General features: G+C 31.0%; 1 protein-coding gene across 1 annotated transcript in view; it reads right to left on the reverse strand.

The window, feature by feature from the left end:
* The window catches only part of Pclo (piccolo presynaptic cytomatrix protein), a 200,674-nt gene that overhangs the window by 121,749 nt on the left and 62,989 nt on the right, over positions 1–15,936 (reverse strand). Inside the window, exon 8 of the mRNA XM_077796431.1 lies at positions 1,127–1,252. Coding sequence (XP_077652557.1) covers positions 1,127–1,252 — 126 coding nt within the window. The remainder of the gene's footprint in view (positions 1–1,126; positions 1,253–15,936) is intronic.

The raw sequence follows: 15,936 nt of genomic DNA on the forward strand, positions 1-15,936 counted from the left end.
CAAGAACATTTTTGGTAGTTTCCAAAATGTTTGGCTTAAAAAGATGATGGTGAACCATTTTCAGCATAATTAAAGATTTTAACTAACAACAAGCAGAAGCTAAACCATGAAATGACAGAAAAAAATGCTTTTTTTCCAAGTGAGAATTTTATTTAGAATAAAATAAAAGGTTATATCTAATTTATTATAAACAGTGCTCACTGTAAATAATATCACTATAAATAATATCACCAGAAGCTCACAAGCTCTACACAAATATACACACTCATACACAAAAATGTGTATCCAAAGAGTAGTGTTAGCCCCGTGTGTGTGTTAGAGATTTTGAAATATTTGATGACTACATTTATGATTCATAATTGAAAATTATCATTATGTATTTTGAAAATTCAGCTGAAATACTGTACTGAACAGAAATGATGTAATAATATTTTTGACCATTTGTTACTTCTATAAAGTTATTACATTAAAGCGCTTGCAGTATAATGTAAAAGAAGACAACACCAAGCAAGAGGGTTGGAAAACTTTATTGTGAAGGGCCCAAAAAGTAAATATTTTAGACATTGCAAATCACACAGTGTCTGTCATGAATGCTGTCCTAGTACTGTAGCAGGAAATCACCCAGGTTCCACATGTGAATTAATGATCCTGCCTGTGTTCTAACAGACATTCTTCACAAAAACAGGTGGTAAACCGATTTGACTTGTGACCTGTCTGTAGTTTGATGACCTGACTTATGCTTGTACTGAATCATTTCTTTGAATCTTTGTAGCTCTGCTTTCAATATAATTTTTCTTTTATTCATGAAACATTATTAGAGTGAACCAAACTGTTGTTTTTTTTTAAATAAAATTTTCCCAGATAGGAAAACTGTTGGCTTATTAGTTTCTTTTATACAAGTCAATCCTGTAGCTAACCAACTGCCAAAAGGACAATGCAATTGAAAATAAAATGAATATGTCTGTGGAAATAATTTCTTTTGTATTGCCATACCATTATTTCATAGTTTACCATAAAGACAGAGCCTTACCACACAGTAACAAAAGAGAAAATTTGCATGTTAAACTAAAAGGTATTTAATATGAGTACATTAATTTTTCTTTGTTTTGAAATCTCTTATTCTTACCTTCCATAAGTTTCCCTGTCTGTTCTGCTCCTCCCCCAGGAAGAATTTTGGCAATATAGGCTCCAATTTCTCCACCATGCCCAGGGATTTCTTTACCACCTACAATTCTGATTCCTAGTCCATTACCTGTATTGAAGAATTAGCAAGTTAGTAATAATTCAAGAAGAGATTATATTTATCATAGTTTTAGAGAAGACAAAAAGTGGATCTGGCACCAGAAAGCTAAATATAACATCATTAATAAAAGTACTTTATGCTGACTTCAATTTCATATACTAACACATTGCCAGTTTTTAACCAGATATATTATAAAAATTTTATAAAAGGATATTCTCAGTGCAAGAAAATCTTGAGTATTCACCTATGAAACTTAGGAGCATCTTACAGAAAAGCAGTAATGGCTGTCATAAATTGAACAGAGGATGTGAACATACAAAGGACTTCAGCTGATAATGTGAAAACATGATTATAACCTATGAATTATTTGTCACTTTTCAATCTTCACTCATCAATTTCTATTGCTTGTGGCATAATAACATTGATCTTGATTGATGACCCACTTAGTAAAATGTTTCTTACCCAAGACAGGTTTATCTATAATTAGCCAAATGGAAAGATGATCAAAAATAATGAGAAACCTAATTGAGATAGGTAAAAACTGTTGATATTTAAAATTTATGTGTTTTTTTCTAAATCCGTTAAAAACTCTTGAGGGGACATAGTACCACATGCATTTTCATTGTAAATGCTAAAAATATTTTACCATAAAGCATTAAAGGAAAGCAGAATTCTTCATCTTTAATGGAAGGCACAATAAAACTACTTAAATTGAAATTCACTGAAATTCATTCATTGATTGAAGTACTATTTTCAAGTTCTTTCAGATTGTCTTTCAAAATCTCCAAATTTTAAAAGCTATTGCTTTAAAATTTTGTTCCTTTTCTACTTTATTCTTAAAAAAACAATGCGATGGGAAGCATCTATACATTTTAAACATTCAGCCACCACTAACACTGAATTATGGAACCCTCCTGTCACTTGAAAAACAAGGATATATTCTGGTAAAATATTTCTTCCCAGTTGTGATGATTCCAAATAATTCCTTCCCTCCTTTCCTCTCTCTTTCCTTTTCTACCTATCCTTATTTCCTACACTTTATTTCCTCTGTTTCTTAACCACTGTAGATATTCAGAAGGTTTAGAACTGCATGACCAATGTGATTCTGCAACCTGGGCACTCAGAAAAATGAGAAATTATATCCCATCTAATTCAAATGTATGATATGTCAAGGTCATTGTACTGTCATGTGTAACTAATTAAAACAAATAAAAAATTTAAAAAAATGAAAATGAAAACAAGTTGACTGTTTCTAAATGCCTTGTATTAGAGTTCATAGTTAAACAGGATACTAGCTCTCCTTACCCCATCTGTGGAGATTTTCTGCTACATGTTTCTTGGTCTAGCATTACTGCTCTTAGCAGAAATTATTTATAATGTAAATTTAACACAACTGTATGAATGTGTTTTATTAAGTGATTTACTCCTCTACTAAGTTTGGGTAAAGACAGATGCATTCTTTGATATTAGAGTTTAAGGAATCACCAGGACTGAATCTATAATATGATATTAGATGGGTGTGAAGAATTTAGCCAGAATTCATTTAATTAGTTTGGTCTAATTTTTTCAATGTACTAAGAAAATTTTAGAAATTATAAAATGAGTATTTTTATATTACTGGCTATAACAAAAGGTTATTCCTTTATTTATCTTTAGGAATAAAAGTATGTTCACAACCAACACTTTTGCTTTCCATGGTGGAATCACTCACAAACTGTAATCCATTATTTGTTCAAGATTGCATAAAACTTCATTTGGATATTAAATTTCTAATATAGTTAGCATATCAATATCTTTTATGACTTGGTCAGTCTAAGAACTCAAAGGTGATTTACAAGATTTATTTTTAGCTTATAGGGATATGTTTAAGGTAACACTGTTAAAATTTCTCAAAAAATATACTTTTATGTAGATTATGGCAGAGGAAGGAGCTCAGGGCACTGGCTTTGCATATATCTTTTAAACCTAAAATTTAGAATGCAAAGGTAGCATATAAAAATAGTTTTAGCACTATATGATGTGTGGTACAACCATATGCTAAAAAGTCTCAAATAGATCTAAGATCATGACACCCTTTTAAAGGTCTAGCTAAAAGATTAGTTGTGAAGTTTCAAAATCTATAATTAGTATAAGTGACTATTTTACAATTTGGTTATAGCCTCATTCTGAAGATAACAGTGACTTGAGGTTAAGTCATTGGGTCCTTACAGCTATTTGCTTTTTAGTGACTGAACACAATCTAGAACCCTGTGGTAGGATCAGTGATAGGAAACCAAAACTATATCCATCTTGATAAACTAGAATAGAGAATAATTATTTCTGAATTATGGTGAAATAAACCCTCATAGTGAAATCAAGTATTCAAAATATTATAAAATGTACTTTATAGAATTCAGGGTGGATGGTATAATGGAATAAAACATTATCATGAGAATACTGTGAAAAATAAGATTATATACACGGAAAGTACTTCAGGTGCATAATCAATTTTCAAAAATTACTGTTAACTCTTATTGATATTCGTGCAGTTTTTTATATAAAAAATAAAGTTGCATAAAATATTAAAAATTTGCACAAGAACAGCATAGGAAACAATAAAAAGACCCAAGGAAGATAATCACTAGGAAGATAATATATTTGTAGTTTTACAGTAGCTTCTTGTACAACTTGGATATTATAAAAATAATAAATATGAGAATTAAAATTCAGTCATTTTGATTTTATATTTCTATAGCTGCACTTTTGTATTTTATCTATTAAACATAGACAAAATATTTTCATAAAATTTAATACCCCTCTTCAAATCTAGAAAGCAGAACGTCAACCTAAGTTTCAGTAAATTCAAGAAGCAACATTAATTTTGATCTGAAATGGTCCTTGGCAACTAATATTTATTTAACCAATTTTTTTCAGCAAAATCTCCTTTGCATCTTTTGCTTCTGTTACAATTAGAAACACTGATAAAATGTCTCCTAAGATGCCATGAAATGCATTGGTTTTCGTTCTGACTTCACAGTATGGAATAGTAGAGAATATAGTTCTTTAATAAAGAAAACCAGAAGATAATGCAATTTCACAATATATAAGTATAGCTGTGGTTAAGGAAGTCTTATGGGGTAATTTAAATTCAGAAAATATTTAAAGCATGTTGGGAATATAATATTTGTAGGACAGAAAAGTCCAGTGATAAAAGTACCAAAACATGAAGAAAAAATATTACTTCTAACTTTAGAATTACAATTTAAATATATTACTAGTTATTTGTTTTTTTAATTGGTCTATTATAATTATAAATAATAATGAGATTCATTATAGCACATTCATATATGCACATGATTTGATCAATCTCATTCCATAGTGTCTTTCTTTTTCTTTCCTTCCTTTCTCCTCAAACTGCTTGTTTTACTCTATTAATCTCCCATTATTATAATTATTATTTTAATTAGTACACTATGATTATATACAAAAGGAGGATTCATTGCAGTATATTTATACATGGACAATTTGGTAAATTTAATTTCCTAGTACTTCTCAAAGCCCTCTCCTCTTTCCTCCCTCTCAATCCCCTTTCTCTACCCTACCAGTCTCCCTCCAATTTTTTTTTTTAAGATCCCTTTTTATTTGTTTTTTCTCTCCAGTTTCCATATGTGAGAGAAAATATTTGACCCTTGGCTTTCTTAGTATGATTTATTTCACTTAGCATGATATTCTCCAGTTCCATCTATTTACCAGAAAATGACATAATTTCATTCTTCTTTATGGTTGAGAAAAACTCCATTGTGTATATATGCCATATTTTCTTTATCCATGTGACAGCTGATGGACTCATACATTGAGTCCATAACTTGGCTATTGTGAATTGTGGTGGTCTAAGCATTGGTATGCAGTTATTACTATACAATGCTGATTTTAGTTCTTTTGGATAAATACTAAGGAACATTAGACTTTTTAAAAAATGTTTGTTTTTTGGTTGTAGTTGAACACAATACCTTTATTTTATTTATTTTTGTGTGGTGCTGAGGATCGAACCCAGGGCCTTGCATGTGCTAGTTGAGCACTCTACTGATGAGCTACAACCCCAGCCCATAGACTTTTAAAATCTCTATTTGTAAGTATTTGATGAATATAATATGATATTAGGTTATTGAATTCACTTTTTATGAAAAAACAAATATGAGCATTTTTAAGGAAAATCTTTTAATTTCCATTTAAATTTGTATTTAAAAATCTAATTTTATGTTTAGTGATATGTTACATAAAAAGATTTGTTTTTTATTGTATAAAAAGAATGTTTCTATTTTCATCATTAAAATTATTATGAAAATATTATTAAGTCATAATTAGAGCATTAAACTTTGATATAAAGTACTTATTTCATTTAAAAACTATTATATGATACATCTAAGTCTCAAGGAGAAGTGAAATTTACACAAGTAAATATACTATAACATATAGAATAGTGGTAGGTAAATAAAATATTATTCATAATAAAGTTATCATAAAATGAAAATAAACTGCATATATTCTTTAGTTGGAAGAAAGTGATAACACACTTGCTGTACAAATATTAATGTGGATGAAATACCAAAGATAGTGGAAAAGTGTTCAAAGGATGGTTCAGTTAAACATATGTTCGTTTAGTTTAAATGTTAATTATACTCTTAAGGCTTTGAAAGTTTATTTTCATATTCCTTCACCTACAAATTTCTATCAATGTAATATTTAGAAAAATTAACCAAATTATATGAAACATGCATAGTAATTTCCCCTTGTGTCCAATAGAATGCTATAATTTGTTCATCAACACTGGAATGCAGAGAACTAAGAAATATTTCACTATTTTTCCTTTTGTTTCCCCCAGTAATGTTTTGCTCACTACAGGTAAATCTTTTCTACAGACACAACAGTATTGATCACCTTAACAACCATCCAATCTTGACATTTTTCAGGAGTATTAAAATGGAAACACATGAGTGTCAAGCCAAGATATTTCCTCTTAGTTTTAAATATATATCCACATGCATGAAAAGCAATTTAGCTAGGTGTGGTGGTGCAGACTTATGATCCCAGAGGTTTGGAAGGATTCGAAATTCAAAGCTAGCTTCAGCATTCAGAGAGTTCCTAAGAAACTTAGTGAGACCCTGTTTCAAAATAAAAAATCTAAAACATGGGGCTAGTAATGTGGCTCAGTGGTTAAGTGCCCCTGGGTTCAATTCCTGGGCAGGGGAAAAAAATTATTTTATTCTTTGAAAGATTTGAAGAGAACATTTCATCTAATATTTTTATGTACTTAAATTTACACGTGGATTTTGTAACACAATATAAATAATAATAAGGCAAATATGTAATGTTGGAATCTAAGAATATACAAAAGGATATCCACATCCAAGTTAGCACATCACATGACTGAAAGGACCATTGGAATGGGATATATAGAAGACAAGTGAAAATATACAATAGAGGACATTAGTATTCTGATTTTGTTGAACATTTTTTTTCAAATGAAAGATGATGAGTGTGTTGCTTAAGTAATTTTACTTAAAATAATAGATTCTCTTCTCTTGACATACTTCAGAAATAATTCTCAGATTTTTTTCCACATTGCCACATTCATAAATGCATTCTTCATTTCTGCAATGACATATAATTTCCTTTTCTCTTCATTTTATCTTTCCTAATGCAACTGCAAAATTACAACCATAAAAATCAAGTCTGAAAGATTTGCCTGATACTTCTTTAAAAAGAAACAAAATAAATTTATTCCATTTAGCAGTTCTTAGGGTCCAGGAAAAAATTATTGCTGACATGAAATTGGATGACCCTTTTAAAAAATATGGTCAGTTTATAGGTATGTCCTTAATATTAAATTATACTGAATGAATCTATTTGTATCAGAGTAGATTAAGTTATTAATCTTACTGATGGCAGGCCAGCGCTAGTGGTGGGGTCATTCACAATGTCTGTTAAGAAAATTGTTTAATTGGGAAGATACTTATGTACACTTTTAGAGTTACTGGAAATAAAATAGTTTGAATACATAAGTGCAAAGCTAAGATGCACCTTTCAAAGTAAGTGTCACTTTAATTACAGAAAATAGGAGGAGGAAAATACTATTCTAATTCAAAATTGAGTAGTATGTTCCTTTTGTACTTTTGGATATAATATGGGATTGTGGCAGACATACTCTATCGAGATCACCAATGAATCATTTTTCATATAATCCCTTTCTTTAACAGCTAGAACTTGTGACTTGCTTCTATTCAATAGAATCTAGTGATAGCGATGGAACTCACTATCATGATTATTGGATATTATAAAAGGCTTTGTCTTAGAAGATTTGAAGAAGAGATTTCCCTGCTGGTCTTCAATTAGTAGGTTGCCAAGCCTGAGAAGCAAGCCATAAGAGAGGGCCATGTGGCAAGACAGAGAGGAAGGCCTCTAGATTCTGAATGGCCCCAGCTAAAGTCAGCTAAGAGTCAGAAATGCAGTCCTACAACAACCATATCAGCTTGGAAGAGGATCCCCAATCTCCAGAAAGAACATAACCTGGCTAATACACTGATTGCAACTTCATGAGAACAAAACCAGGGCATTCAGTTAAGCCATGCCTGGATTCTTGACTCATGAAAACTATGAAATCCTCAATGTGTGTTGTTTTGAGCCACTAAATTTGGTGTGCAGTTATAGAAAACTAAAACAAATATTTGAACATTACCTCGGTGGCAGAATCTGCATGATTTTTATGCTTATAGTAGTGAAAACAGTGTTTAACATTGTGATAGAGTGTAGGGACAAAAGGAAAAATAGGTCATGAAAAGACAATTTGACCTTCATGAAGACAAGAGAAGTACTCTGTTTCAGTTCTTCAATGTTGGTGCTCTGGAATGTTTATAGTAACTACATATCACATAGACTACACTTAAATATACGATTGAGTGAATAATGAATAGATGAATACTGAAGCCTATTTCTCTCCAAGTGAGACTAATGCATCAGTTAAAATAATGTTAAAAATATGTATTATCTTCTATTCTTAGAAAATGCCTTTAAAATTACATTATTTTGTTAGGTCTTAAAATAAATGAACAAACAGACTAGAAAAAAAATTCTATTTTACACATGAAAAGGTAAGATTTGGGATGTTAATAGACAGCACAACTAATTTACTGTAAAGCTGGAGAGCAGAATTCATGCTCTTCTTACACATGAGTGACTTAGCCATTATCTACTGACTGGTGAATGCCAGTCCACCTGGTTTGGAGTCTTAAGGAATCAGTTTGATTCCTTAACCAACACTCTCCGGTCCCTCCTTTCCCTCACTCAATTGTAGAGAAATGGTGATGAGAGAGGGTGCCATTGGATCACTAAAAGGAAAAACTAACAATATGTCAGTCAAAGGTATGTGAGCCCCCATCTCTCAGTCCAGATGAGAGAAAGTATTTCTGGCCCAATGATCTGTTTTCATTCTATGCTCATCTTTATCAAACATTATAAAGATGTAACTATTATGTATTTTTGTATTATGGCTTTTAGTATTGTATACTTATGAATAAATGTATGGATTGATATTTAAATATCTTGGTATGTAATATATGAAACAATACATGTACAGGCCTGGTAACATAATTATTTCAATAACCACTATTTTGGGCACGAGTTGAAAAACTGTTTCATGGAGAAAGGTACTAAAGCAGCTGAGTCACTTTAGGGATATAAATAAATCTAGGTGTCCAGATTATTTTTATACTGAAGGCTGAAATTGTTCCCATCACAATTAATTTGCTATTGGTGAAGGAGGTATTTGAAATATTTCAAGAGCTTCTGTCTTCCAATATCCATTAGGGAATATTTTTTCTTTTCTTTTTTAATTTAATTTTTTTACTGAAGACTTATTTAGTATAATTATTTTTGGTTATTTTCATTTCTCTACTGAAATTACTGCAACTATCTGAAATGGATAAGAAATAGGTTACATGGTATTAGATAACTAGGGCAAAAATATTCAAACAGTCCATTAAATTTTGCTTTTAAAAAAAAGTCAACTGCTTTTTAAATTTATTTTCATCTAATTTTCGATTATATAAGCTTTACTGATTTCCAATTGTCAAAACATGACTTCAAAATATGACTTTAAACAGATGGGTTATTTGGGTTTATTCTATTTATACCTAATGCCAATGTTTTACTTTATTTTATTAAATATTTCCCTGGATTTCACTATTCTTCCTTGGATACATTTATCATAACATTCCTTTGTGCCTCATAAATATATGTATGTGTATGTATATATATTATATATGTATAATATTATACATATAATTATAATGTGACAATATTACTTTGTATTTAAATTACTATTTGATTTTTCTCCAATTCTTGAGTATCATATTCATGGACGGGAGAAAACAGAAAGTAATTAACATTACTGGACTTTATCCTGTATGAGACACAATTCTATATAACCTTCTTGCTTTGTATATTAAGCTATCTCTGTAACATTCTAAGTTAGTACTATCTATACCATTTTCTGAATAAAATATCTGAGACTAAGGAAGGTTAGAAACTTGCCATAGGTTGTTCAGGACACAAAAAGGCTAAGATTTGAACTCATTATATTTTCTTTACTCCTACATCATTGTTTTTTTTTTTTCTGTTTTCTCCTGGTCATTATTTGAATTGCCAAGAAAATATTCTAGAGGATCACTAATCCTACTCCTGTGGTTGAATACCATTTTTTTCTTGCTCATTTCTCCATGGTCAATTTATGCACATTATATGCTTATACTCTTATATTTCAAATTATATTATCATTTATCCTCCTTTCTTATAGGTTAAGTATCTGGAATGTTTTTACTCTCCTATGGAATTAATTATTCATTCCTTTAATTTCATTTTACTATGAGTGCACAGAAAAGTGTGCTAAACCATCTACAGCTGGGTAAAGGACTACAATGTCTCTTCCTTAGCTGGGACACAATGTACAAGCAATATTTGTCCTGACAGATGTCAAGAAAAGTAGTAATGTTTTGGGGGAAGTAGACCTGACAAAAAACAAACAAACAACAACAACAACAACAACAACAACAACAAAAAACCCTATTTTTGTTACTAAAGAAGTGAATCCAAGGTTTCACCAAAATTTACCTGGAAGGAATTAGTATTTCAGAACAGATTCAACCTGAACCTTATTTTATCTCTATAGCCTTTTACTTAATTTGTTCCAAAAATAAGGCTTTCAATGAGTAATTGAGTCACATACGATTGCACTGTTAAAGTAACAAGAGAGAGAAAGTTATTTCTGTGGTCAGAGGGAAACTTGGGTGTCTAGTCCCCTTCCTAGATGCCTTCTACTCCACAGAAGCCTCTGCAGTGAGGATGGAACATGCAAGTCCTCCAGGTGGCAGCTATCCTTATTCTTGAGCTTCCAGAAGAAGCAGAGGAGGGGATACAATTGTCCCTTAACTTTCTATTCTAAGAGTTGGCTGGCCTGAAATAAAAAGTTACTTTTCTCATGAAATGTTCATGTAAATGATGTTGGAGAAATGTTCAGTGGGCTATAGCCAGGTTCATCTAAATCGTGCTTGGAATGTGGAGTTGCTCACTTTATTTTTGCTACTATTCCTCTTTATTTGACACAGCATATTTGAGAACAGCAGCATGGCCTCAAACAAAGGTGATCAAATTTAAAAAAAAATAAAGGTTGATCTTTTTAAATTATGATTAAACTGTCTTCAAAATTCAAAGTTGAAGCATATACACTTTTTACAAAGATCTTATAAAGGGGGGTTTTATTTTCATTGATTGCAATGATACTAATAGTGCCTATTACATTAAATTCAGGCTCTTCATTTGTCTACCTGGCCCAGGTTCTAACTATTTAGAGTGGTTCCTTTTGTATAATCCGTTACAGCAAAGAAAAATGAAGTAAAAATAATCTTATATCTCACATATTGAATTAATATTTCACTAAAAGGAAATAAAAAGGGCTAATTGTGGTCTAAGGTCTAAAATGAAGATAACACTATGTGCGGCTTCATTGTTTAGTGACATCAAAAGAGCTGAACCACAAGTTCTCTTCCCTTCTCTGCTCTGATGGATAAGGTCCCCTAGACAAACAACCCTCCTTATCAACCAGATCAGGTGCAGCTCCTGTGTGTGTGTGTGTGTGTGTGTGTGTGTGTGTTGGGGGGTGTTATAATTTCCTGTCAGTCTAAACAATTATTTAACCAAGTCAGTCATATCCTGTAGGAACCAGGGACACTTCAATTCCAAAAAGCCTGCCTGTCCCACAGTCCCTGTTTGTTCTCCCTTCCCAAATACCAATCTCACATTTCCCTGTGTCCTATGGTATCCTTCTCCCCCAAGCTGTGAGTATCTGTGACTGATAAACTTCTATTGATCTCACCTGTCTAGTGTTAGGTGTTGGGTGTCCAGAACTTGCCATAGCCCTAGTATGACAGGAAACCCTCCCTCACCAAAAAAGGAGGTAATTAAACTATTAAACATAGGAAAGAATATTTTGATAATTAATGACAGAAATAATACTTAAAGCGACACTGAATATAAAATTTGACTCCTGAACTAAGTTAAATTTTTTTTCCTTAAAACTATATCATTTTATACAGCAAAGAGTAAATGAAAAATAATTTATTAGCTTGGAAGTGCAAATTGTTAGAATTTTCCAGAAAGAAATGTGACATGATGTCTAAAAACATCTAAAATATCGTTTCCTTTTACCCAATAATTTTACGTCTTAGACTAAAATTTTACTTTTAGTCTAAGGAAAAAATCATGGCATTTGTAGCATTGTTTATTGTAGTGAAAAAGTGAAGACAGTACAAATATCAATCAATTGAAGAATGGTTGAATAAACATCGACACAATATAATAAAACTACTCATTAAATTTATCTTTCTGAAGAATTTTGATGTTGCATCTATTAATATACATTTTTAGGAAATTTATATCAACATGTATATATGAACTACATTACAATGTACTTTTAATGTGTGTCCATCTGTGTAAAAAATGTAGGTTGAATATGCCTGTGCAGAACTTCTGACCAATTGACCAGTCACTTAGCTATGCAGACCCAACTTCTAGGAATAGAGTTTAAAAATAAAAGAATACAACAATAATAACAATAAGATGATGAAGATGATTATAATAAAAATAGTAATAATAATACTAATAAAACAAATGCTGAGTAGACATCTCAGATTACCCATACCAGAGGAGAGAATCCTCCTTAGTGAGAAAATATGCATCCAGTGATAGATTCATATATTATGCAAAACATCTGATTTTCAACAAAAATATATGATACATGCAAATAAACAGGAAAGTATGATCCATATTCAGGAGAAAAAGAACAATCAAATGAAACAATCTCTCAGTGCCCCCGAATGTTTTGTGTAATAAACAAAGACCCTATCGTAAATATGTTCAAAGGATTAAAAATTGTGCTAAAAGAAATAAAGTATAAAGACAATGATTTAAAAGTAAAAAATTCAACAAGGACCAAAAATTACACAAAAGAAGGCAAGAGATGTCATAAAATCAAATGAAATAATAAATTACTAGTATTTTCAATAGTATACTTGAAGTGGCAGACAGAAGACTATGCAGATTTGAAGACAGACCAAAGAAAATGACCTAACCTGATGAATAGAAATAAAGATGAAAGAAAGATGAACAGAGTCTCAGACATCTGAGAGCCATCAAGTGAATAATCATGTGAAATGGGAATCACAGAATTAGATGAGTGAAAAGAAGTACAACAAAAATATATTTCAATAAACAACACTGTAAAACTTCTCCAATTTGAAGAAAAAGCTTTCATGTGCTGCTCTAAGAAACATAATCAATCCTAACTGCAATGAACAAAGAGAGATCCGCACCTAGGTACATCACAATCATATCTAAGCTGAGAAAAGGAGACAATCTTGAAAGGAGCATAACACTTCTGACCGAATTCAGGCCTGGTTAGCTTCTCATTGGGAACAAAAGGAGCCAGGAAGCAGGAAAATGCCACTTTTGAAATACTAAGAGGAACTGACTGTTGGTCAGGAATTTCATATCCCGGAAAACTAACTGGAAGTGAAGATGAATTCAAGACATTCTCTAATAAAGTCAGAGATGTAGCTAGCAGGTTAAAAGGAAATGTCCCTAGATGGTAACTCAAACTGACAGAAAGAAATGAAAAGCACTGGAACATTCTCTGATATAGTATTCTACATTATAAAACACGTCTTAGTAAAATTTGAAATGACTGAAATCATACACAGTAGATTCTGTAGCCATAACAGAAATAAAGGTCAATAACAGCAAATAACAGGAGAAATCCCTGGACATTTGGGAATTAAAATGTTTCTAAATAAAAACTGAGTAAGAAAAGGAAGGAGATTAAAAATGCTTCGAGCTGAATTAGAATGAAAATAAAACGCATGGAATACAGCAAAGCAGTGCTAAGAGGAAAAGAAAGAGCTATAAATTATATCAACAATGGAGGAAGTCTCAAGACAACAATCTAACTTTCCACTTAAGAAACAAGAAGAGCTAAATAAACATAAAATAAGTAGAAGGAACAAAACAAATGATCTTTAGATAAGAAATTGGATAGTATACAGAAAACAGCAGAGAAAGATCAATGAAAACAAAAGTTGGTTCTTTAAAAAAAACTGGTACAATGTATCAATCTTCAGGTAGACACATCTAGGAAAAAAACTGAAAAGATGCAAATAATCCAAATTAAGATTGAAGAAGGGAACATCATCATGGACCCAAGCAAAAAGAAATGAACTGTAAAAAAATAGTATGAATACACTAAAACTTAGGTGAAATGGACACATTTTTAGAGACACCCAAATTACCAAAATTGAATAAAGAAGAAATATAAATTCTAGACTTATATGGAAACACACTGAATTAGTAATGAAAAGTCTCACCACAAAGAAAAGCTCAGGCTATATGACTTCTTTTTGTGGGGTTCTATCAAATTCTCAAAGAACAGATACTACTAATTCTTCAGAAACTCTTTTTAAAAATACAGAACAGAGTTTCTGGGTGCAACTAAAAATTGTGATGAAGATTCGATAACTGTAAATTTACTAAAATTATGTACTTGAACATTAACAATGGTTATTTATAACAAAGTTTTTATCAATACAGCTGTTATAAAAAGGAACTATTCACATTTGGTATTGCTACTAAGATCCAATGAAATTTATTATAAATTTTCTATCATTAATAAAGACTCACGAAGAATAAAAAAGAGCCACTATTTCCTAAGAAGATACTGCTATATCCTGAAGCTAGATATTTTTAATGTTCCTCACTATTAAAATTGCTAAGTAGTCTTCCCAGCCTTGCAGATGTAGCCAGTCTATTATGGAACATACATAGCAAATGGCTTTATTTAAAATCACAAGAATTTCTTTGGCTTGTTTCAAACAGCTGTGTTTCTGGAGCCATAAGACTGAATTCTAAATTTAAAAAAGAGAGTCTCATTTCTTGAGCATTGCATTTTATTCTTTTTCTGATCATTTCTTTCTGAATAAAGGGAACTAATATTCGGTGGGTGTGTAGTAAGTACAAAATTTTGTGTTAGGTTCACTTGTGATTATGTGAAATACATGGAGCTCATCGGATATTATAGGTGAAAAAACTTATTCTCAAGATTTAAATAAATGTGAGAACTGAATTCCAATATGGGTCTTTATGATTCCAAAAGTCATTACCTACTTTCTTCACTCTGTTGCCTTGTGCTTAGTTGAGTAAAGACTTCAAAAACTATTGTACAAATTTTGAAAAATACCTATCAACTGTATCTTTACAGTTTACATGATAAAAGTTAAAGGATCTATTTTCTAAACATTAAAGATCATTTAGTAGGAGGTTATTTTATATATTTCTCTGAGTATATTACACAATTACAAATTATGATGCACATGGATAGTATATGTGTATACCCTTATTTATATATAGGTGTGGGTATAAGTTCCTTAGGTTTTGTTTCAGTTCCTTCTACAATTTCATTATAATAATTACTTACATATCAAGTCCTTCTACTACATCATCAGTAAATTGAGGACTAGTTTATTCCTTCTATTCACATAGCATCCAAATTGATTTAAGTTGTACTATGGTTATTAAATGGACAAGTACTGATAAATAAACATTTAAAAAATGTATGGAATATGAGTTACAAAAATATTTACAAAATAGAGTTTGAGTTGTATAAGATATTTTAATGAAGAGAAATAAAGTATATATATATGTTTTTGTTTGTTTTTAACCTCTGCAAACATCTTTACAGAGGTGGCTCTCAAGCTTTTGGGGTCAGGTACTATTCACCTTCTAGTATCACTAGGGACCTCAAAGAGATTTAAATTGTATGGCTCTATGTACATTTCCTGTAGAATAAATTAAAATGGAGAATTAAATTAAAATATTTATTACTGCATTTCAAATAATGCAAGTACATTTCATGTTAAAATAAGTCACATATTTTTATGAAAAAATAACTATTTTATAAACAAGAACTTATGAGAAGGGTGATGTTGGTTTACATTTTTCAAATTTGCTTAACTTTGGCTTAATGGAAGAGAGTTGAGTTCAGATCTGATTCTGTATACAATCTCTTATGATGTCACATAGTGTGTAGCCTCTGGAAAAGTCTTTTGTGTATTCAC

The sequence above is a fragment of the Urocitellus parryii genome, chromosome 3, assembly GCF_045843805.1.
Source record: "Urocitellus parryii isolate mUroPar1 chromosome 3, mUroPar1.hap1, whole genome shotgun sequence".
NCBI classification, from domain to species: domain Eukaryota; kingdom Metazoa; phylum Chordata; class Mammalia; order Rodentia; family Sciuridae; genus Urocitellus; species Urocitellus parryii.